The sequence below is a fragment of the Orycteropus afer genome, unplaced genomic scaffold (assembly GCF_000298275.1).
Source record: "Orycteropus afer afer isolate SDZICR_OR568_19922 unplaced genomic scaffold, OryAfe1.0 scaffold00037, whole genome shotgun sequence".
NCBI classification, from domain to species: domain Eukaryota; kingdom Metazoa; phylum Chordata; class Mammalia; order Tubulidentata; family Orycteropodidae; genus Orycteropus; species Orycteropus afer.
In genome coordinates this window covers 3,352,798-3,375,406 of record NW_006921624.1, presented here as the reverse complement: position 1 = coordinate 3,375,406, position 22,609 = coordinate 3,352,798, and the positions used below count along the sequence as shown (strand labels likewise).

At 50.8% G+C, this 22,609-nt stretch overlaps 1 protein-coding gene across 1 annotated transcript in view; it reads left to right on the top strand.

Annotated features, from left to right (window-relative positions):
• LOC103193437 (DAB2 interacting protein) overlaps window positions 1–22,609 on the top strand; it is a 146,408-nt gene that overhangs the window by 52,828 nt on the left and 70,971 nt on the right. Inside the window, exon 3 of the mRNA XM_007936646.2 lies at window positions 1–141. This exon is cut by the window's left edge and continues 3 nt beyond it. Within this exon, the coding sequence (XP_007934837.1) occupies window positions 1–141 (141 nt within the window). The remainder of the gene's footprint in view (window positions 142–22,609) is intronic.

Genomic DNA, 22,609 nt, shown 5'->3' with positions numbered 1-22,609 from the left:
CTTCCTCAGCCGCCGCCTCAAGGGCTCCATCAAGCGCACCAAGAGCCAGCCCAAGCTGGACCGCAACCACAGCTTCCGCCACATCCTGCCGGGGTTCCGGAGCGCCGCCGCCGCCTCCGCCTCAGCCGCGGACAATGAGAGGTGAGCCTGTCGCCGCCGCCCGGCCCGGCCTCCCCTCGCCGCCGCTCCGGCATGCGCCCCGGAGGGCGCGGGGACAAAGCGAGAGCCCGGGCTGGGGTGCGTTCAAAGGGTGTGGGACCCCACGCGATCCTCCGGGAACTTGTGGGGCCACCTCGGACTCGGGGGCACGAAGGGAGAATCCTTGTCTCTCCCCCTAGGGTGAGGAGGGTGTGCCCGAGGCCCGGAACGAGGTCGGGCGGGAAGTGCCCTCGCGGAGAAGTCCTGCCTTGCTTTGCCGAGGTGGGCATTGTTTCTTGGGCCATGCAGTGCCCGGAGCTGGGGATGGAAGTGGCTTCTCCACCCCCAGGACCCATCCCCCTGCCTTCAGGAGCCCCTGGGCATGTGATACAAAAGGCGTTTTCGTCTGGGTTCTGCTGAGATCGGGCAGCTCCGACGGTGAGGAAAAGGGTGAACATCTGGAGGGGAGGAGCAGGGGGCTGGGCTACTTGGGGGGCACATCTGCTGTAAGTAGGGCGCGAGCTTCGCTGGGGGCTGGGTTGAGCAGAGCGGGCAGTGCCCAGGCCCAAGCGCTCAGGGGCTTTCCCTGTGGCGGGGGAAGAAGGACCTCCCCTTCTCCAGTCTGGGCAGCTGCTTCCTCGTCTCTCCTCCACTCTCAGGGGTATTTTCCTGCTTGGTTTCCTACTCCTGGGCAAGCCAGGAGCAGGTGTGGAAATTCCAGGGGGAGGTGACTTGTGCGGTGGAAGAGGTTCAGCCTGCTGGGAGTCACGGCTGCTGAGCAGGCTGGAGCGAGCAAGGGCAAGCAATTCTGTCCGCGCAGGGGCACGGAGCGGACACGGCCTCTGGGGGCCCAGTTCCTCCTGCTTGAGCTGTGCCAGCTCCAGGCATCTTTCCACTTGGGCACAGGCACAGTGCTGGATTCCAGTGCCCGTTAGAACATGTTTCTGCCCGGCTGGTGGAGGTGAACAAATGGGCAGGGACCAAAAAGCCTTTTTAGCATTCAACCCCGACATCCCAGGCCCCTGGCATCTGCCTTCCTAGAGCTGTGGCTCTGGGTAGAGTTGGTGAGTTGGCACTCTCTGTATGGGAGGCACAGGTAGAAGGAAAAGGTCTCTTTTCCTCCCCTTTGGTTCCAGAAGGCACAGGAGTTCAAGTTACTGACCAACTCCTGCCCAAGGTTGAATGACTGTTTAACTGACCCCAGCGTCTTCCCAGAGAGTACCTTCCAGCAGCCCTCCAGTGGAATTGCTGTACCTTGCATTTCCACCAACCCAGAGCTGCTTTCTCCAGTGCACCCCCACTGCTGCCTGCAGCTAGCTTCCTGCCCCAGCTGCCAAGCCCAGCCCCAGGCAGGACCCCCAGCCTTTCTCAGATGGCCATGGTGCCCCAGGGGATCAGGCGTGCCCTGGCAAGAAGATGCAGCCAGGCCAGAGCTCAGCGCTGGGTGCAGCCACTGCGTCTTTGAAAACCTCGCTTCCCATCTTTGTTATTGTCTGGGCGGCAGGCCACCCTGGTCTGCTGCCTTCCTCCCTCCACGGGGGGCCCCCCACCTCCGGCTTTCTCCCTCAGGAACATGCCCTTCCCTGCGTTTTCCTTGGCGGGGGTCAGGAGCCTCTGCACCCGCATGCGGGGGCTTGTGTACGTACCTAAGCCGTTTTGTGTGCATGTGGTAGTTGTCCGGGAGCAGGAGCAATAGCAAGCTGTCCTGGCCTCTGAGCGTGTCTGCCCTCCCAGGAGCAGTCGGCGTGCATGTCATGTTTACCTCCCTCCAGTGGGAAACCTGTACGGAGAAACCTGCAAGCACTCGGCTGGCAGCCCTGGGTAGGGGTTGGGGCACTGCCGAGATGACCGCGTGCAGCTGCCACCCAGCTTGGCCTCAGGTCAGCCTTGCCATGCTGAAGGGGCTCTGGGTGGGGGGTTGGGAGTGAAACTACAAAGCCGTTTCTGGAAGCCGTGGTCAGGAAGCCGTGGTAAACGGTAGCGGTTGGAGCAGAATGTCACTGGCAGTGGTGTGGAATTGTGTTATTAATTTTCTATAAACAAAATCTGGCTTGGTGGCTTCTCTGGCATAGGAAGAGAGCCCAGATTTCCCACGGATAAGCAGAGATGGGGTTTCAGCCTCAGAGCTGAAATAGGCTTTGCCAGGACTAGGGTCTTTTCATTTGCTTCTCTGCTTAGAAATGGATGTGTTGGCAACTGCTGGCATGGATGGGCTGATATTTCTCTGGGGCAGTCACTGGATTCCTCCTGTTTGGAGTTGAATGAGTAAAGCCAACTGTAGTGGAACCCTCTTCCCCCAAGCTCATGGTTAAGCCTGGTGAGCGGAGAGACGCCTCCCCCGACTCCAAGGTGGTGTCGAGGTGGTGCTGTGCTGTGCTGTAGGAGGCTGAGGGGACGGGACAGGCTGCCTTTGGCTTAGCAGTAAGGAGGGGGTTAAATTGTGGGGATCCTCACTGTGTGGCCATGGCTCTGACTGATGAGGGGTAAGTGCATAGATACCAACCTAGTGAGTGGAGGGGGACAGATATGGGAATGGGGATCTTCAAGGGCGAGGATGGGGACTTCTGCGGTGGCTGGTGGGAGCCCTAGTCCCCATGGCCTCCCCGTATAGATAAACATCATGAGGTGCTGTGGGGCAGGTACTTGGGTTCTGAGTTTGGATGAATTTGACTGTTTTACGGCTGCTGAAGAGGCTTTGTTGCATGCTGCCTTCATGTTCCACAAACTGCTGTGTTGCGAGGTTATATTTTGTGCTGGAATTCTCTCATCCAGAGGTTGGAAGCCAGTTGGTTCTATGCTGGGATCTTTCGGTTCCCTGGGAAGGGAGTCTCTGGCCCAGGTGTGGAGAGGCTGCACCTGGCTGGTTGAGGGAGAGGGCTGATGTGAAGCCCGGGCCGGGCCGGGCCAGCCACAGCGTGGTGGGCATGACTGGCTCTGGGAGCCCGTAGGTTACAGACGGGTTTGAGCCTTTGTACTCCTTCTCATGAAAACAGAGGTTTCCCTGGCTGAGGGGAGGTTCCCGCTGGCCTCCATAATACCTGGTCCCTCAGACATGTATTTCTTCTTTGAAATCTTTGAAAATAAAGCACCAAGGACAGGTAATCATTTCTCCTGGATCACAGAAATGATGCTGCTTGGAGCGCTTTCCAGGTGAAAGGTGTGCTGGCAAAAGTACTTTTGTTTTGCAGGCTGGAAATGTTGCCACTTCATTTACAAGGCTGTTTTGATGTTGGTAAAAGCGATAGAGGATGTGTGGTTCTGCCTTCCCAGAAGATAATTTCCAAGTCACTCATTTATTTATTAATGCTCCTAAGTAGCTAAGAGGGTCAGCTGGCAATTTTATGCTTCCCTCATTCCTTTTCTCTCCTGATAATTGTTTCTGGGTGACTCTGGCCCTCTATATGTGCTAGGAGTATACCCTCTCTGACTACTTGTCTCCCTTACCCCTGTAGTTAACTCTGAAGTGGCAATACCTCCTTTCCCATGATTCTCATTCACCCTGGGGCAATGCCCTGTTTACCCAATAAGCAGGGCAACCCACATGCAGGTATGCACGGCTGATTAGGTGTGGGATTAGAGATTGATTACGTGTGTTGCCTAGAGTTCCCACACGTGAAAGTTACTAATGGTGGGATTCTAGGCATGTAGGACTGGGGAGGAAGATACTTGAAGTTGGTTCCTTTCAGGAACCTTTAACTGGCCCTAAGTTAGACAGGAATCAGCTCTGCCCCTTGGGTGAGGCAATCCCTAAAGGGATGAGAAAATGCTTGATGAGAAGCAAGGGGGAATGGAAGGTGGAGTCTGTTTTCCTGCCTTGGTTGTTTATAGTAAGTGCAGGAGGGGCTGGGCACCCAGGCCTGGTTTATTCTGCCCTCTCTTCCTCCTCTCCTATTTACAGGGAGGGCCTGGTCTTTCTCCACTTTCCCTTGGGGCTGGTCTGTCAAGCATGGTGATGTGGAGATGATTGTGCAGTTTACACAGTTTCCAGGAATGATGAAAAGTCTGTGATCTTTGGATTTGGAGCCAAGCATTCCAAGGGCAAGTCACTGAACATTACTGAGCCTCAGTGAGCAGATCTGCAAAATGGGCATGACGATAATGATGTTGTTGGAAACATTAGTATTAATACATTCAGTGTGTATTTACTAGAACGGGTCTGTCCTGTTAATTGCTGTTTCCTTAGCAATTAACATAGGTCTTGTACATTTCTCAAATGTTTCTTAAATTTTCTTAAATAATGTGTGAAGGGGGTTAGACTAGCACGTTGGAGGTGTTCGGTAAGTGGTAGGTAGTATTGGAAAGGATAAGTCACTTCATCTTGCTAAGTAAGCCTCTGTTTTGTCATCTACAGTGTGGGAATGATAACATGCAATCATGGATGAGATTCTGGTATTTAAGAGAGATACTAGACGTTGCCGTTCTGCTTAAGGTGGATAGTGCTGTAGGGAGGGTCATTATTACTATGAACACAAGAAATAGCCAGGCAAAGTAAGGTGGTCCTTGCTCCTGTCTGTACTTGGCAAGGCAAACCTCTGCAATAGATGTGTTAAAATCTAAAAGTTCATTGTCCCACCTTATGTTTGGATGATAATTTTTTAAAGTTATTTAGGTTATTTCTAGTTTTTCTCTATTAAAAAGGTTGTTGGGATTTAAATCTTTGAATATCATCTTTGCCTACATCTCTGATTGTTTCCATAGTATAAAATCTTAGAAATGGTAAAAATACTAGGTCAAAGAATGTGAACAATATGAGGCTTTTGATAGGGATGCCGCCCCCAATTAAATGCAAAAAACCAAACTCACTGCCGTCAAATCAGATCTGACTCATAGCGACCCCTCCTTGGGTTTCTCAGGCGGTACCACTACAGAAGTAGATTGCCCAATCTTCCTTCCGAGGAGTGGCTGGTGGGTTTGAACGGCAAGCCTTCTGGTTAGCAGTCACTTAGGCATTACGCTCTCCCCCCCCCACACACTCAATTAGGCACCTGTAATAATCTACACTTCTCCAATGATGCGTGGTACGGGACTGGGCAGTCTTTCTGTTGTACGTAGGGTGGCTGTGAGTCGGAGCCGACATCAGGGCACCTAGCAGCAACAACAGTGATGCATGGGCATGCTTTCCTGCTTCTGCACATCATTAAAAACACTGACCATTGTCATTTAAAACCAGGCTTTGTAATTTGGATGTTGTTATGTGCCATTGAGTTGGGCCTGACTCATAGTGACCCCTCCTTGGGTGTCGGAGGCAGTATCACTACAGAAGTAGATTGCCCCATCTTCCTTCCAAGGAGTGGCTGGTGGGTTTGAACCGCCAACCTTCTGGTTAGCTGTCAAGTGCCTTGGGCATTATGCTAGCAGAGTTCCCTATAATTTGGATAGGCAGGACAATGGCATTTCTTTGTAACTTGCATTTATTTGCTTGTTAGTGATTGAACATTGTTTTCATGAGTTTAATAGTTAGTGGTGTTTCTTTTTTGTGACTTGTCTTTTCCTGTCCTTTGCTTCCTGAACGTTCTGACAAGCCCCTTATGGAATTCTTGGTTGCCCTGTTTGGCCTTCCTCAGCTCTTAGAGGCCCTGTGTAAGTGAATTTTTGTTAAAAGGGCCTCTGTTTTCTAAAAGGTATGGCAGGGAATTCATTAATTACCCATAAGGAAGATATGCCCAGCCCTCGCCCCTCCCTCCCTCCTCTCCATATGGGATTTGGATTTGATTCTTGGTCTGATCATTATCATAAGAAGGCCTTGCATTTCCATAGCACTTGGAGAAGTCTTTCACCATACCAAACAGGTAGACAGTGAAGAGGGGTTGTTACGTACAGGGAAACTGAGGCTGAGTTGGGACCAGCACAGAAGTTAGGCCTTACAACCCAGGAGCCCGGAAATTCTCAGCTCCCAACCTGCCTGACAGCCTTGTACTTGGAGCCCCACGGTGTCTCTGGGGGCAGGGCTAACTGGAGCCTGGAACAACAGCATATGTGATGCTGCGCCTCCGCTCCAGAGAGGGCAGCGAAAGCCCCAGAACACAACCTGGACATATAGAAGAACCAGTTTATTTTTTGCTTTCTCATTTTCATGGCCCTCCTTTTAGATCTGCTGCTCCCTTGTGTACTGTCCAGAGATCCAAGGTGGCCATATGTTGAGGAATGGTGGAAATTAGCTGGTGAGGATATGATCAGCCTCAGATTGGGGCTGAGGAAGCCTTTCATTGTAGGAGATCTGTAGGCATGTCGTTATGTGTCCCTGTTTTGTTTTTTTTCCTTTGGTGAGTATGTACCTGTCCTCATGAAGATGTGTGCTGCATAGTATGTGTAAGTGTCCTTATACATGTTTGTGTGCATTTTTATATTAATACACGTAATGCATTTGGAACAATGTCTGGCACTTAGTTTGGACCACATGAAATGGCCATTCTTATAGGTCCAGAAACTGTCAAATAGCTATAGTTGCATGTGTTGTTGTTGTTATGTGCCGTCGAGTCGACTCATAGTGACCCCTCCTTGGGTTTCCGAGGCAGTATCACTACGAAAGTAGATTGCCCATCTTCTTCCGAGGAGTGGCTGGTGGATTTGAACCGCCAGCCTTCTGGTTAGCAGTCAAGTGCCTTAGCCACTGTGTTACCAGATCTCCCATAGTTGCATATAGTTTAGTCTAATAAGTGCTCAGTAAGTGTTGGCTACCATTATTACTGTATCTGTTTTCTTCTTGTGTGTGTGTCTGAGTGTGTGTGAGTGTGTGTTTATGTGTACTCATTGGCTGTGTACATACCATGTTTTTGTTTGGGTACACATGTACACTTTGTGCATGTGTAGGTCCTGCCTGGGTTTATGGACACTGAGCTGGCCAGTTTCATGAACACCTTGTTGGGGAGAACTTGACCCAGAGCTCAGCATATACCCAGGGCAGGAGAGCAGCATCCCTTTGATTCCCCTCTCACCGTCAGATGCCAGGCAGGATCTAGCAGGGTGCCAGGTCTGAGGGGTGCAGCAGGACCTCTCACTTCCTCCTCAAGTAGCCCTGCCTATCTCTAGGACTGAGGATATGCAAATCGACTCTTTAATGGAATTCCTTTACAAAATATTACTTGAACCAGAAAGTTAATTACCAGGCTCTAATTAATGGCTATTTTAGAAGGCCACAGAAGAGAGCTGGAGAAGATCAGAGGGAGACTGAAAAGGCAAGAAAGAAAACCATCCAGCTCCCCCTGCCGGCCTGGTGACTTCTTCCCAGGGTCAGAGCTCGCTTCGCGTCTCCCCTGCTCTGAGCTTCACCTGCCTCTCTCTGCTGGATAATTGGTTGTGGGCAAGGTTTCAAACTGGTTCATTCTGGTTCAACCCCTGCTGAGATTTTGCCTTTCCACCCCAGATATACCGAATCAGAATCTGCATTTTAATAAGATCCTCAGGTGCTTCTTGGGATCTTGTTGTGGGCAAAGGGGAAAGTGCCCTACATGAAGAGCCTCTGGTGGTTCTCCTCTTCTGTCGGGGCAACATTCCCTGTGAGGTGGGAGGGGTGTGTGTGGTGAGACTGTACCAGCCCCCCTTCCAACCCCAGCTCGCCAAGGAGGCTGCTCGGAGGAGCAGCGAGGTGACATGCCCAAGGCCTGGCTGGCTGTGAGAGGGACAGTCACTGGCCACTCTTTTCCCTTTCCCCACTCCTCCAGGGTCCTGGGGCCTGCTGCCTGCAGGGGAACCCCCACCCTGAGGCAGCCTTCCAGAGGGTCAGATCCCCCCCAGGGCTGTTCCCTCCTCTCTGTGCTCCCCTCATTGCTGAGTGTGGAGCCCCTTGTGGCCCATGTGTGAAGTGGGCCCTTGCCTCACATACCCCTTTTCCCTCAAGGAGAAGGCCACGAAGTGGAAAACAGTGAGGACCAAGCTTTCCTGGGCTCTTGGTCAGGCCCTGCCATTTGTTCCTCTCTGGACCTCCTCTCGTCATCCGTGAAGAGTGATCATGCTCACCTACCTCCCTCAGGGGACAGGCTGTAAGACTGAGGAGGTGACTGTGGTGGAAATGATAAGGAAGCTCCCCTCCCAGTTGGGGCATGCAGGAAGGTGGCTGTATTACCATCACTTCTAGAGAGAGATGCAGTCTTTGTCCTCTGTGGGCATGTGTGGATGTGAGCATGTGCACACATGGTGTGCTCACTCACATACCTGGGAGTGCACAGTCTTGGCTGTCTGCTCTTGTGTACACATGCCACACCTCATGCCACACAGGCATTTGGATTAGGGTTAGGGCATTCCTTGGCTTTTGGAGTCAAGTCCTCAAGGATGCCACCAGTTGAGCACCAGACATCCTCCTGCCCACACTGTGCCCTCTCAGGAAGTCTGCATGCTCCTGACTCTGGGGTCATCCCTTGTGGACCTCAGCCAATAACGGACTTCAGTGGTGGACTGGCCAGAGGCTCTGATGGAGCACTTTGTACGAAGAGCTGCCGGTACCCTGCAGAGGTGCTTGGTGTTTGTAGAGTGAATAGCTGAACGTGCTTAGGTTTTCTAAGAGGGAGTGGGGCAGAGGGCAGCCTCCTCCCTGGAGGTACCCCCAGAGGGAGCCTAAGTAGGTTTTGCTGCCTCTGTCTCCCGCTGGCCTTTGCTTAGTGACTATCCCCTACACCCCAGAGCTGAGAGAGTGCAGGCTTAAGAGTTATAGGAGCTTGACTCCTGGGTCAGGGTCTACAGCTAACCAAGTGCAGTCAACCTAGAACGAGCCACTGAATCTCTGAGTCTGTTTTCCCATCTCTTAAGTGGGGCTAGTGGTACAGGAAGTGGCCTGGGTAGAAGGTGGGATTATGCATTTTCCTGCATCGGGGCTCGGCAGGGTGAGTTACTGCTTGGCACAAAAATCAGCCCTCTCCCCTATCTTCATTTTAGTGAATGGCCCCCGGGGGAGGCTGAGGGACCCTCCTCCGTCCTTGTCCCCAGTGGCTTAGACACCCCCCAGTTAGCCTGGGGACCATCACCTCCTGCCTGTCACCCTGACCTTCCTTACACAAGCAGAACCTTGATTTGCAGGCCCAGCTTGGTTATGAAAGAGTATGTTGGGCAGAGGTCCTCGATGACACCTGGGTAGCATGGGCTCGAACGTGATGCAGTGTTGTTGTGGGGAATTTTTATTCCCAGGGCAGTGAATTAGTGTCACGTCTCCTTGTGCCCACGGACTCACCAAAACCAAACCTGTTATTATCAAGTCATTCCCACCTCGTGGGGATCCTATAGGTCTGAGTAGAATTGCCCCATAGGGTTTCCAAGACTGTAAAGCTTTACAGAAGTGGATTGCCACACCTTTCTCCTGCAAGGCGGCTGGTAGGTTCAAAGAGCTGACTTTTTAGTTAGCAGCCGAGCACTTAGCCACTGGGCTCCTAGCCCACTGACAGGGAAAGTTAATTTCATGCTCAGCCTTTTTGTAATTTGTAATCAAAGCGTTGTGTTGCAGCTGTGGATTGTTAGCAAGTGAAGTCTGTGTGAGCTCAGAACAATGACTGTTTCCGGCTGGGGAGGAGATTGATAGATAGATTGTTCACAGGCCCACGCCCTCTACTCCTCCTTCCCCTTCCTCCCGTCTTTCCCTCTTTCCAACTTCCCCAGATTGCTTAGGAAGCTCAGTCGTAGAATTGCCAGTGACTGGAACCCCACACTGTCTTAAAAGCTGAGGGCCTGCTCTCTGAGGAGACTAACCTGCTCGCCTTCTGGGAAGACCTGTGTGAAGAGGGGTACCTGGTAAAACAGATTCTTGGGCCCCACCCTATACCTTCCGATTTAGACTCTCCAAAGCTTGAGAACCGCTGTCCAGCTTTGCTTCTTTTGCAGAGGGGCAGGAATTACACCCCAGCTGTGTGCCAGGGACCTCGCTAGCACTTCTTTGTGGCTCTTGATTCTTTATAGTGAGAGGATTGTTTGCTATTTCACAGATACAGAAACTGAGACCCCAAGAGGGGAAAGAAGGTAACTGGTCCCAAGATACACATCAGCCCAGGGAAACCTCGTGCCTTGAGTAGTCTTCATTCCCTGGTGCCGAAAATTCTACCATTAGCATGTGGTGCTTATTCTATTTAAGGTTGTGATGCCTTTTGAAATATAACCGTCCCCTTGCTTGGAGGAATGTCAGTAGTGGCCCCTTTTAAGGTTGTAGGGAGGGGCCTCTGAGGAATGAGAATTTGAACCCATAACTGCCTTACTCCAAAGCCCCCATCCCACGAACTGCCAGTTGCCGGGGGTAGTTAATAGCAGGTGTGTCTGAGTCAGTCATGCAGAGCTGGTCCAAGGCACAGATCCACCAGCTGCTTCTCTCTGGGCCTCAGTTTCCCCATCTCAATAAAACAAAAACAAAACAGTGCCTCAGGGCTCAGGAGTCCAGGAAGGAGGCTAGCAGAGGGTGATGTGTCGGTCAGGTGTGCTGGGCTTTGGCTCACTGCATCTGGTCAGGAAGCCCCCTGAGCTGCATGGGGGTGTGCCAGCACCCCTAAACACACACACACACACACACTCTGCCCTGGAGAGGCCACGCAGCATGGGCTGCCTTCCTACCTGGCACTTTTTCTTGCATCCTTACAACAACACTATTACTATTCCCATTGCATAGAGAGGAAAATTGAGACTCAGAGTGACTAAGGCACTTGTCCAAGTCTTCTGGCTAGTAAGTGGTAGAGCTGGGATTCAAACTGAGACCACTGGGTTTATTATGTAAAACCCCCACCATCAGTCACTCTTTTACACGATCTCTGCTCATATGCTCTGTTTTATACACACACTCTGTCAATAATAACAATAAACTATTTACCACTTTTAAAGCATCTACTGTGTGCCAGGCTTTGTGTGTTATATGTGTGTACATAATTTCTGATCCTCCGACTACCCTGAAAACAGGTCTATTTTCTCCCGCATTTCACAGATGAGTATACAAGGGCTTTAAGAGGTAAAATCACTTATCTAGGCTTATGCTCAGGGTAGATTTAGAATCTAAGTCTCTTTGGATCTAAAACCAGTGCCCTGTCTAGTGTAACATTTAGTGAGCTCGTGTGGAAGGCCTTGTTCTAAAGCACTTGCCTTGAGATGAACTCATTTCAGTCTCAGAGTAACCAAGTCTGTTGTTGTTCCTGGTTGACAAATGAGGAAATTTGAGTTGCACAGCTGGAAATGGCAGAGCTAGGACTTGACCCCCATGTGATTTGGCTCCTAAGTCTGAGTTCTTAACCACTGCCCAGTACTGCCCTTCTCCCTATTTTATAGATGAGAAAATTGAGGCTCCAAAAGGTAAAGTCATTTGCTCCGAGTCTGATGGTGAGTGAGTGGCAGGAAGGGGCTTTGCACCCAGGTCTTCCCAGAATCTTGCTGTCGCCCACACAAGACCATGGCAGGCAGCTGGTGGGATTGGTGGAGTGAGGGTGTTATCCTCTGGCACCTTTGCTGTCCCAGGGCCACTGGGGGCTCTGCGGGAGGTTGTGGGTGCTGAAGTCCTAAGGTGGTGGGTGTAGCAGTGGAGGCAGACCTTCTTCCTGGGTGGGTGGGGTCCCTGGTATGTAAGGATAGGGCTAGCTGAGTGACTGGCTTCTCCCCCACACCATTTGCAGTTGATCAGTTGTTATCCAGTATCTTTCTCAGTGGGCTCACCCAGGGTTCTTTCTCCCTTGGCAGAGCTGACGAGCCCTGGCTACATTTGGATCTGTTGATTTATGATGCTGGGTGAGGCAGGGCAGATGGGAGAGGTCATTGGTAGGCTAATTGACCCTCCACACCACTCTCCCTTTGCCCCTGGTCTGTAGGCAGAAGGTGACTTTCATCACTGCCCAGGAGAGTCAAGGGAAAAACAATGAGTGGTGAGTCACTCAGCAGGGACCCCCCCCCCCCACTAGCCTTTGTTCTGGATGTGTGGGAAGATGGGTGAGTCTGGCGTTGAGACTTCCAGTGACCCAGTGCACTATTGCAGCAGGCCATGTTCCCTGGGTGACACAGTGCTCTGGACTGGATGGTGCTGTGCAGGGATGCAGTTGCCAAGCCTCCTTCCGCCATCTTCCCCAGGAAGGGAGCTGGAAGTTGAGAAGGGACAGGGTCATGGGCCAGGTATTCTATAAGACCCTCTCCTCTCCCCTGGTCTACTCTGCCTGAAGTGGTCTTGTTTATGAAGTTGCCCTTGGTCCATGTTTTTGATGATAGTTCTCTATGAGGATAATGAAAGCTGATGTGAATGAATTTCAGAGTCAAGGGATAATGGAGCTGGCAGGGATCTTAGTGAGCAGTCTGTCTAGAGTTTCCAAACTCAGCTCAGCAGGTTGTAGGAGGTAAAGGTAGAAGGTGTGGCATCCTTGCTCTAGAGGCATCACTGTGATCCAAGATGTAAAAGACCAAAGAGGTCCTACAGTAAGGAAACCAGTTTCACTTTGATCAATGCAGTTTCCTGTGTGTGTGTGTGTATGTGTGTGTTTGGAGTCCCTGGGCAGCTCTTGGTTAACTTGTTTGGCTGCTCACTGGAGGGTTGGAGGTTCAGGTCCATCCAGAGACACCTGGGAAGAATCTACTTCCAAAACATCAGCCATTGAAAACTGACACACATGGGGTTGTGATGAGTTGGGGTCAACTCGATGGTACCTGGTTTGGTGTTTTTTGTTTTTGTTTGTTTTATTACCTGTCCCCGCCCCCCAACACTTATTAACATTTGTGGGCAGTAGTGTTCTGCAGAACTAGTTTGAGGTATGATCTCTCCTTGAATACTTATTTTTTAAGAGAGACCTTTAGAAGTACTCTATCCCTTTAGGGATCTGCAAGAGTAAACCTTGAATGATGACATTGCTGGGCGATCGACAGGTCGTGGGATATGTTTTTTTTTTGGAAAGAGGCCTTCCCAGGACCAGCTTGTGTGTGTATGTGTGAGAGAGAGAGACAGAGACAGAGATGGGGCCTGGCTCTGGTTAGAATCCTCTAATTGGGGCTGGCCTAAGCTCAGGTTGTGGGGGGTTTAATACCCCCTTTTGCAGGTTGGTTGACTCTCCTCTGGTATCCAGCAGCTTGGACTCTGGGCTCCCCATCCCCCTCTGGACTCCTCTGCAGAAGACAGCAGTCGGCCAGAGGCTGCCCACTGATTTGCATAATTGCACCATCCCTTGAATAATTAATAAAGCTCTGTCCTTGCTGTGAGCAAAGTCTGCACCATTATGGATGGTTCACCATGGATGGGTTTGCCGGACCTCTTCCAGGGGAGTCACCAGTTCCCGGACTCCTGGACTCCTAGGCTTTTCCTGGAATGGAGCCCCCCAGAGAGAAGAGAGAGTGCTGGGTACAGCAGGAGGGGGGACTGTGTGTCCATGTGGCTGTTGTAGTGCCATATCAGGCCAGGTGGTAGTGCGTTCTTCCAGGATCCACAAATGGCATCTCCAGTGCACAAATGATTTTGGATTCTGTATTCCTGCTTTCTGTGGCCCCAGAAACTCATTTCCTCTGAAGTATGATCTCTTTTCTGTTAGCCTGGAGGGGACAGTGCTTACAAGGGGTAAGAGCAGTGATGGTGAGTTTTCAGGCAAGCGCAGCAAAGGGAGGTGTTTCTGCTTGGAGCCCTTTGTATTTTTTGGTCCTCCGGGCTTCTGGGCCTGTTAAGATCGGGGATAGCCTAGGAATATTTCCTTTTTGAGATTTGTAAGTCTCTTCTACCTTATTTCAAGAGAATTTTTGCTCTGGGCATATGGCCTTGTCTCTTTGTCACACTGGAAAGGGAAGTAGAGGACTGGGCTGGCCCTGACATGTATTGACATTGAGGAAGATCCTGTGGTCTGTCCAAGTCAGGAGTGTACTTGGAAGGCCTTGCTCTCTTTCCTGCTTCCCCCAGTCATTACCCAAAGCTCCTATGGGAATGTTTCCCAAACTGGATCCCACAGAACACCCTACATACTTGTGGATGTTATAGGTGCTTGGGAGAAGGGGGGGATTCCATACTCCAACAGGATAGGGAAGTAAGTTCCTTCAATGCGTGGCTTCTTGGAGCCTTTAATATGCTACTGTGCATCTGAGTCTGTTAGAGGAAATGCAGGATGCTTGGCTTCCCATCCATACTGACTATCTAGGGTTGGCCTGCACATCTTCAGTGGTGGGGAGCTCTTTACCACCTGCGACAGCTCGTGCTGTTGGGCCAACTCTTAGAAACTTTCTCCTTTGTTGAGTCATTATTTATGTGGTGCCTTATTTACCATTTGGCCTTCACACCAGCTGGGGAAGGAAGTATCAGGCCAGGGATTATCCTGTTTACAAATAAGGAAACTGAGGCAGAGAGGGAGGAATTATCTCACTCAAAGACACACACATAGTGACAGAGACAATATTTAAACTCATATCTACCAGCTGGACTTTTAGCTCTTTCCCCTTGACCACTGAAAAACCATTTCCCCCCCGGACAAATGTCAGTATGTTGGTTGGGGTTGATCCTTGGCACTCTGGGAGCTTGTTACACCTGGAGACCTCTTCCCAGCTTGCTTGGAGTGAGTGTCCAGGCATGGGAGTTTAGGGACAGGCTAAAGCCCTGCTTACTGGTCTGTAAGCTGTGGGGCCTGGCTTTGGAGCCACACCCAGATGTGAGCACAAACCTGCTGCATGTCCTATCGTCAAACCATTCTTGGCATTCTTACCCTCTTTCTTCCTCTGCCCTTTCTTTTTATAAAGGTGGAGATGCTAGAGGTGCTCCACAGACCTTGTCTTGGGCTGCTGGTAATGAGGCAGGCAGTGGGAGAGGAGGGCAGGTAGGTCCAACTGCCTTGTCTTTCTTCAGACTTTCTGGAGAGTAAATGACCAAGCCTAGTGGATGGCTGGGGCAGCGGGAGGTAAATGTGTTTACAGCAACTAGGCATTGAGGTTGAGGGGCAATTTCAGAACTTAGGCTAAGTTTTATGCCATAGCAGTTTTGTTGGATCATACCATAAAAGAAATGGCACTGCCTGCAAGTGGCACATCCACCCTGTTCCCAAAGGAACACCACACAGGACACCTTCGTGAAGAGAATTCTGGTCTGTTGACATACAGAATTAGTCTGGAACTGGCTTCCTAACTTTCCACATGATGTGGGACAAGTCTTAACCTCTGAACTCCCATCTCTTCATCTTTAATATGGGCGTGATAATGGTGCCTATCTCCTAGGGTTCTGAGAGCTCAGTGGGATTGTGTATGTCATGATAATTTCATCATATCATCCTCTCTTGCACACATACACACTCATATTGACTCACTCCATGCTTTGTAGCTTCTGTTTGAGACCCTAGAATCCTGCCAGGAAATCCAGACCAGCCCACCCAGGTCCACCATGTCATGTAGCAGGAGATAGCCGAAGACAGGCATGAAGTGATGTTTGTGCCGACATTTCTCTCACTTAGAAAATCAATATTCTGTGATCTGCCTAATTGTTCTGTTGCTGCTAAATGAGTCATTATGGAGGGAAAATAGCAAATGCATTGTGAGATTAATGGGAGAAAATAGTTGGCAAATGACTTTGGTTTGCTTCCGAAACTTCAAGGAAGGTGTTACTATGAGAAATCTGTGGAACCACGTAAGGCCAAATCCCAGGCAGCAGGGACTCCTAGCTATTGGCTCTGCAAGGCTCCAGAGGTACAGGGAGGTTGGATGGCCTGAGAGGGCACTTTTAGATAGGACACTGGTTTGAGTATTGTAGAGTATTGTAGAATCAGGAATTACTGAGTGGTCAAGTCAAGAGTAATGCCCCGGGACAGATCAGGAGCCAGGCACAGTGCTAGGCTTTTGACGATTCAATGAGGAGCCAAAACCATCTCCTCCCCTGGTAGAGGGGACAGACTGGAATGGAATTGTCCTACAGGTAAATGTGTAATTGCAGTTGAGGCACATGCCTGGAAGGCACGGAGAGCCTGGAATTAGAAGGTTTGATTTAGTAGTTGAGGTGGTGGGAGGAGTCATCCTGCTGGGTAGATGACAGACAGGGTTTATGCAAGACCCAATGGGTCCAGGAGCCAGGGGCTGAAAAATGGGCATTAGCCCTCATAGCAATCCTAGGAAATGGATAGATACTTCCCTCTTTACAAGCGAGGAACCTGAGGCTGAAGATGGTTAAGTGACTTGCCCAAGATCATACAGCCAGTAAATGGTAGAGCCAGGATTTGAACCTGAGCCCATGTAACTCCAAGCCGAGGGGATGTCCACCTGCTCAAGAAGCTGGCCTTGGCACCCACTGCCCTGCAGGAATATCCAGAACCAGGGTCAAGGACCTCACTTGTGCAGGGCAGGGGGTTGTGGGAAAGGCATCTGAGATTCTTCTGAGCTGGGAGTTCTAGAACTCCAGAGATGGGGAGTCCTCGATAGCCCCAAAGCCAGGCCTCTGCCTTATTGAGTCTTTGCTTCCTCTTAATGGCAAAATGACTTGGCTAATTTTCCTCTTTGAAAGCCTTCACAAAATAAACCCCCCCACCTCAAGTGGGTTGATTTATTCCTTGTCATTAATTACAGGCTGCCTGCAAAGGCGGGGTGGAGGCATGGTCAGCTAAAGGTACTTGGGGACCCGTGGTCTCCCCAGGGTTCTGGGTGGCAGCAGAGGGGAGAGAGACCAAGCATTCCCTATGGGCACTGGGAAGGGGCCATCAGAGGTCATCCCACCTGAGCTTGTTTCCTGGGAATAGTGCAACATGGTAGTGCCACAAGAGTCTAGTAGAAAGACTCCTCCACCCTGGGAGAGTCTGATTCACAGATCTAGGGTTGGCCCAGGAATATGTACTCATGGCCAGTCCCCCAGGTGACTCAGGCCTATCTAGTATTGAGACCTCCCAGGTACCTGCTCTGGGTGCTCCCTTCCCTGGAAGGGTCCCACGCCTCCGGGGAATGTTCTTTCTAGGCTGGGTAGGCTTATCAGGGAGTGCAGTGTTAAGGCCAGGCGCACCACTGCGTGTTCGCACTCAGGAAGCCAGGCTTCACTGTGCCCATAGGGACATGAACAGGGCAGAGCCTGGTGGGCAGCTAATGGGGGAACAGCTGAGCCCCAGAGGATGCAGGAACCTGGTCTGGGATACTTTGCTTCTGCTGTTGACTGGCAGCCGGATTTCAGCCAAAACTCACTCTGATTGATCTCTCTCTGCCCCTTGCCAGCTATAAACTGCAGCCCTCCCTGGCTAGAAGCTGAGTGTTTATTTGGTCTGGTTGAAGAGCCCCAGCAGAGGGCTCTTTGTTCTGCTTAGATTCCACTTCCAAAGGAATTCTGTTTAAGTCTTCAAATAATGGCTGGGCATCTCCTATCAGGCTGTTGGCAGGCCTGGGGCTGGTCCTGAGGGCATTGGGGTGGATCTAGTCCTGTCCCAGCATCCCAGAATGCTCCTTGAGGGAGACAGTTGTGGCATCCTGGAGTTGGTCCCAGAGCTCTGTTTTCTGGTCTTGTTCCTGCCTAGTCTCCCTCGAGGAGACTAGGCAGGCCCCTTGGCCCCCTGTGCTGCACAGCTAAGGGAGACAAGACCCCCACAGTGCAGTGTGTTAGTGTCGTGGTAGCAGCTCTGACTTTGAGTTCGTAGTCGTGGGTGTTCCTGTAGGCAGTTCTTGTCCCTCCATGGTGGCCAGACTCGGGCCAGTCTGAGCCCAGGCAGATGTGAAATGGGTGACACAGGGTTAAGACTTGTGTCTCACACCTATCTTCCACCTAGCTCATGGACAGATTCCAGAGTCTCACGGTTTCCACCCTTTTCCAGGTACCACATTTGTCTTCATGGATGCTCTGTTGTTTGCAAGTAGCAGGTGTTACTTTGCAGGTAGACATTGTGGGCTGATTTCTGAGAGCTTGGTTTAATGGCCCATTCCATGGTTTTTGTCCAACCTAAGCCACTTGTTTCACTCTCCACATTCCTGAGCTGCTCAGCAGCAAAGATGATGATTTGTCGTCACACATTTTCAATTGGTCATCCCTGCAGGCCCTCTCCCCCTAAGTCAGCATGGCTGCCTAGTTGTTGGGTTCCTTTGGTGAATTTCTGTGCCTTTAATGATGAGCGGTGGATGGGAGCTCTTCTTCGCTCTTGGTGACTGCCAGCAGGTATTTCAGTGCAGGCGAGGCTCATGTGGAGTTTTGCCCTATGCACATGCATGTTCTAGGAAGCAGTCGTGAAAACATTCCACCACCTCTTGTAGTTTGGGGTAGTCCCTGCTTTGTCTTCCTACACTTGGAGAAACACCTGGGACATAAGTCAACTCCCAGGCAATGCAACCGTGTACTCATTGTAGGAACTGCCAGCCTTCTCATCAACTCAGGGACCAGGGTCTTTCATTCAGTGATGTGAGTCAGGGTCAAACAATTTTAGACTCTGAGAGTTGCTGCCAGATGGTTGGCCTGCTGAACTGGCCTTGGTCACGGTGGTGGTACGTGTATGGTCTGTATCCGGGGCCACATTTCTTGAACTCCCTGCACTGGTAGAAACACATTTCTAAACACTAAAGAAAATGGCATCCTTTTTGATGTGGTTTTAAAGAAACTTATTAAATGGGCTTGCTATAGATACCCCTGGCATGTGCATTCCTGATTAGGGCATCCTGTACATTTGCACTTAAGTTACATTCATATGTTTATCACATTGTAATCTATCTTAATCGGTTTCAGTATGGACAGCTTAATACTTAGCAATACTCTGGGCCTTCTGAACTGGACTTCACCGTGCCTCTCCCAGCATGGTAGCTCCTCCCTCTAAGCCGTAATTCTTCTAGCTGTGGCACCTGATCCTGCCAGTGCAGTCCTGTGCTGGGCACTGAGAGGAGGGCCCTGCTCTCTGGGGGCTCATCCTGCCTTCCTCTCACCGCCCTCTCAGCTCCAGCCCCCTATCCTTCTCCCTCCCCCCCCCTTCAGTCCCTTGGTCCTCCTGCTGCTCCAGGGCCAGGCCTCTCGGTGGGGGGCAGGCACCATTTAGTGGTGGGTGTCACACAAGAATGAACCTGGGTCGTTGGAGCTTCTGTCCCGGAAGCCTCAAGCCCCCAGCCAGGGTTTGGGCTGTGTTGTGACAAAGGACTTGTTCTGGTGTGTTGTGTTTGCCCATTTGATCTGTTTTGATGACCTTTCATGCCAGTGGGCCTCTTATGGGCCCTTGTCATTGTGTTGAGGTTTCAGAAGGGTCAGGTGCTCAGCGGGGAGCTCTGTGGCCCCTGTATGGTCGTGCTGGCGGCCTAGGAGAAAGCGATCCATTCTAAATCACTCTGCCTGTGAAGGCAGAATCTCCACGCGCCCTGGCAACAGCTCCGCGCCAGCCTGTCGGTGTGGCCGCTCACGGCCGCGGCTCCTGACTGGCTGCATTCTCCCCACTCACACTTGCTCACTTGCTCTTAGCAGCTCTCAGGCATCCTTCAGGCAGATGGTGCAAAGGAGGTGTATGGGCTGGGGTTCTTGGACTCTGTGTGTTGGCTTGCACCTGCCCACGTATGGGTGGGGTCACTTTTAGGGGATTTCATCAACATGTACTGAGTCTGGGTTTTCAGAATGAGTCTGCAGAGACAACAAAGCCTGACTTCACGGTCAAGTCCTTGTGGAGTCTTCAGATACTCATCTTCCTTGCATCTCCCTCTCCCTTGGTCTCCCTGTTTGCTCACACAGATATCACAGGCTGAAGGCCTGTGTTCAAATCCCAGCTCCACCACTTGTCAACTCAGTGACTTTGGGGAACTTACTGAACTCTGTAAAATGGGGACGATAGCGATTTCCATTATACAGGCTTATGGAGAGGAATAAATGAGATTTGTGGCTAAATGCATGGCAGCTCCTGGTAAAGAGCAAGCGTGTGAGAGATGTTAGCCATTTCTATGCCATCATGTCCCAGTCTCGTATTTTTGTCTCCTTCTAGAATGGCTCCTTCTCTTCCCCCTTCTCTCCTACTTGGATCCTGCCTATTTCTCAAGTTCTGATTCCTTCCACTTAAAGTCTGCCCTGATGTCCCACCCCTACCCCTTTTCTAGATCTACTATGAGATCTTCACTTTGTGTTATATTGTTTGTGCCTTTCATTGCATGTTTTCTGTGCTTCATTATTTGGATCTGCTGCCCTAGTAGCCAGCGGAGCTTCCTCAGGGCACTGGCTGGGGTCTCTTGAACTGCACTTGTCTTACCCTCCCCAGTAGAACAAATCAGAATCTAACTCCTTCCCAGCTCTCTAGAACCTTGGGATGAACCTAGATATGTTTTTTTTCCCCTGCACCCAAACAGCATATGGCCAAATTCATTCATACCAAATCAAAACAAAACAAAAAACCCAAACCCACTGCCATCAAGTCAGTTCTGACTCGTAGAAACCCTCTAGGAAAGAGTAGAACTGTCTCGTAGGGTTTCCAAGGCTGTAAATCTTACAGAAGCAGACTGCCTTTATCTTGAGGAGTAGCTGGCGAGTTCATACTGCTGACTGTGCAGTTAGCAGCTGAGCATTTTAAGCACTGCACCACCAGGACTCCCTAAATTCATGTGTAGCACCTTAGGATGAGAAGAAGTCATAGAGATGCCTTTACAAATGGGGACATTGAGGCCCAGAGTGAGGAAGGGACAGCTCTACTTTTTTCTCTGCTTTTCTGCTTGTAGAGGTGAGGTAGGCAGGAACTAGGCCTGCTCTCAGGGATTCAGGGAGGACTTCACAGCTGAGGCTTGAAAGAGGAGGGTTCTTCAGATGGCGCAGGGCAGAGAAGGGCATTTAGGCAGAGGGTGCCTAATGAACTGGTGCCTAGGGCTTGCTGTTATGTGCCGTGGAGTTGGACCCAACTCATAGCAACCCCTTCTTGGGTTTCCAAGGTAGTATCACTACAGAAGTAGATTGCCCAACCTTCCTTCCGAGGAGTAGCTGGTGGGTTTCAAACACCAGCCTTCTAGGGCTAGGAGGATGGAAACCTTTCTCTTTTCTTGGAAAACAAAACTGCTGTAGGAGCCAGGAAAGGGCTCAGCGCATTGGGAGAATGGAAGGTGGCTCCAGAATAGCAGAGCCTGCAGGTTAGGACAGGTAAAGAGTGAGGAGCTGTGCTGGAGGGTGTCTGGGCCCAGGCGGTGAAGCCGAGAGACACTGGGGGGATGCATGTCCTTCGATTTTGTCTGAAAAGGCCGGGAATACGGGAGGATGAGCAACAACGCCTGTGCCAGGCACTTTGTCCCTTTTGATACAGTACCCTGAGTAAACCAGGTGCAGAGGGCCTTGGCGATGTGGCCAAGGTCCCCATAGGCTAGTAATTGGCAAAGACAGAATGTGAACCCGGGATTGCATGACTCTCAGGTCTGTGCTGGGACCGAGAGGCACCACCTCTTGGGCCCAGGAGTCTGTATTTAAATATTCCCCAAACACGTGTGGGGGCCACTAAGAGAGTGTATTTAAGAGATGTAGCACAGTGTCTGGCCCCTGTTTATATGTTTATGCAGCTACACATGCACATGGACACCGTCAATGAATTGGGTTGTCAGTCACACTGACAATTCTTTAAGCTAAGTCTATTGGGATAAAAGTAGAGTGCAGCAGCCTGCAGCTGAGCAGCCCCAGCTCTGGCCTCTGTTGCCTGGTAGCCAAGAGGTGGGGCCCTCATGGGACCTGTGTGCCTCACCTCCACCTTGGGGAGTCCATGGCCTTGCTGTGGGTCCCATGACACTTTATTTTGGTTTGTAGTTGCTAGCAGTTCTCACGGGGTGACATTCATTGTCTTTGTGCCCCATCAAAGGCCACACAGACAATTCATGTCTCTGGGTCTCTGGCTAACATGCAGCCTGGCACAGGGCATCGTGAACAATATATTGAGCACCTACTGTGTGCTGGGCCCTACGCCAGTACTGGAATAATTAACTGTGGCATGGCATTTCATGATTCACAGAGCTCCTCCAGGCCCCATTAGGAGGCTGATTGTCTCAGGTCAGGTATTTATTTCCTCGTTTTCCAAATGAAACTGAAGAGAGAGGAGGCAAGTAGCCTAAGGTCACATCGTCAGCCAGCAAGGGGCAGAGGCAGCGCTAGCTGTCAGCTGCTGCTGTTTCCTGGGCTGTGAGTGCACTCTGGGACTGTCAGCTGTTTTTCTCCAACCTGCATTTATTAAGCATGGACTCTGAACAAGAGACAGAGCTCCCAGGGTGGCAGAGAGGCCGGCCAACAGAGAATCAGTATCTGGGAAGCAGGCTCCTGGGGACACAATAGGCGCCTGCTGCTGTATCCCAGCAGAAGCATGGGCTCCCTCTGCCACTGTGGAGGACCTGGTTGTCAGGGACAATAGTCTGTGTTTGGGGTAAGTCAGAGGCGTGACAACAAAGAGAATTTTTCCTGCCAACACGATGCTGACCTTGAAAGCCTATGGGGGTTTCATTTACTGGAAAGAAAAAGGGAAGAAGAGTTGGTTATCTGCTTCAAAGGGGGCAGGTCTCCTGCAGGTGGTCATCGGTCATCAGTGGCTTTGTAAGTTCTTTTTTGTGTGTGATTTGGGTGAAAATTTACAGAGCAAATTCACTTTCCATACAGCAGTTCACATACACTTTGTCTCATGACATTGACCAAAATTTACCACAATGCAAC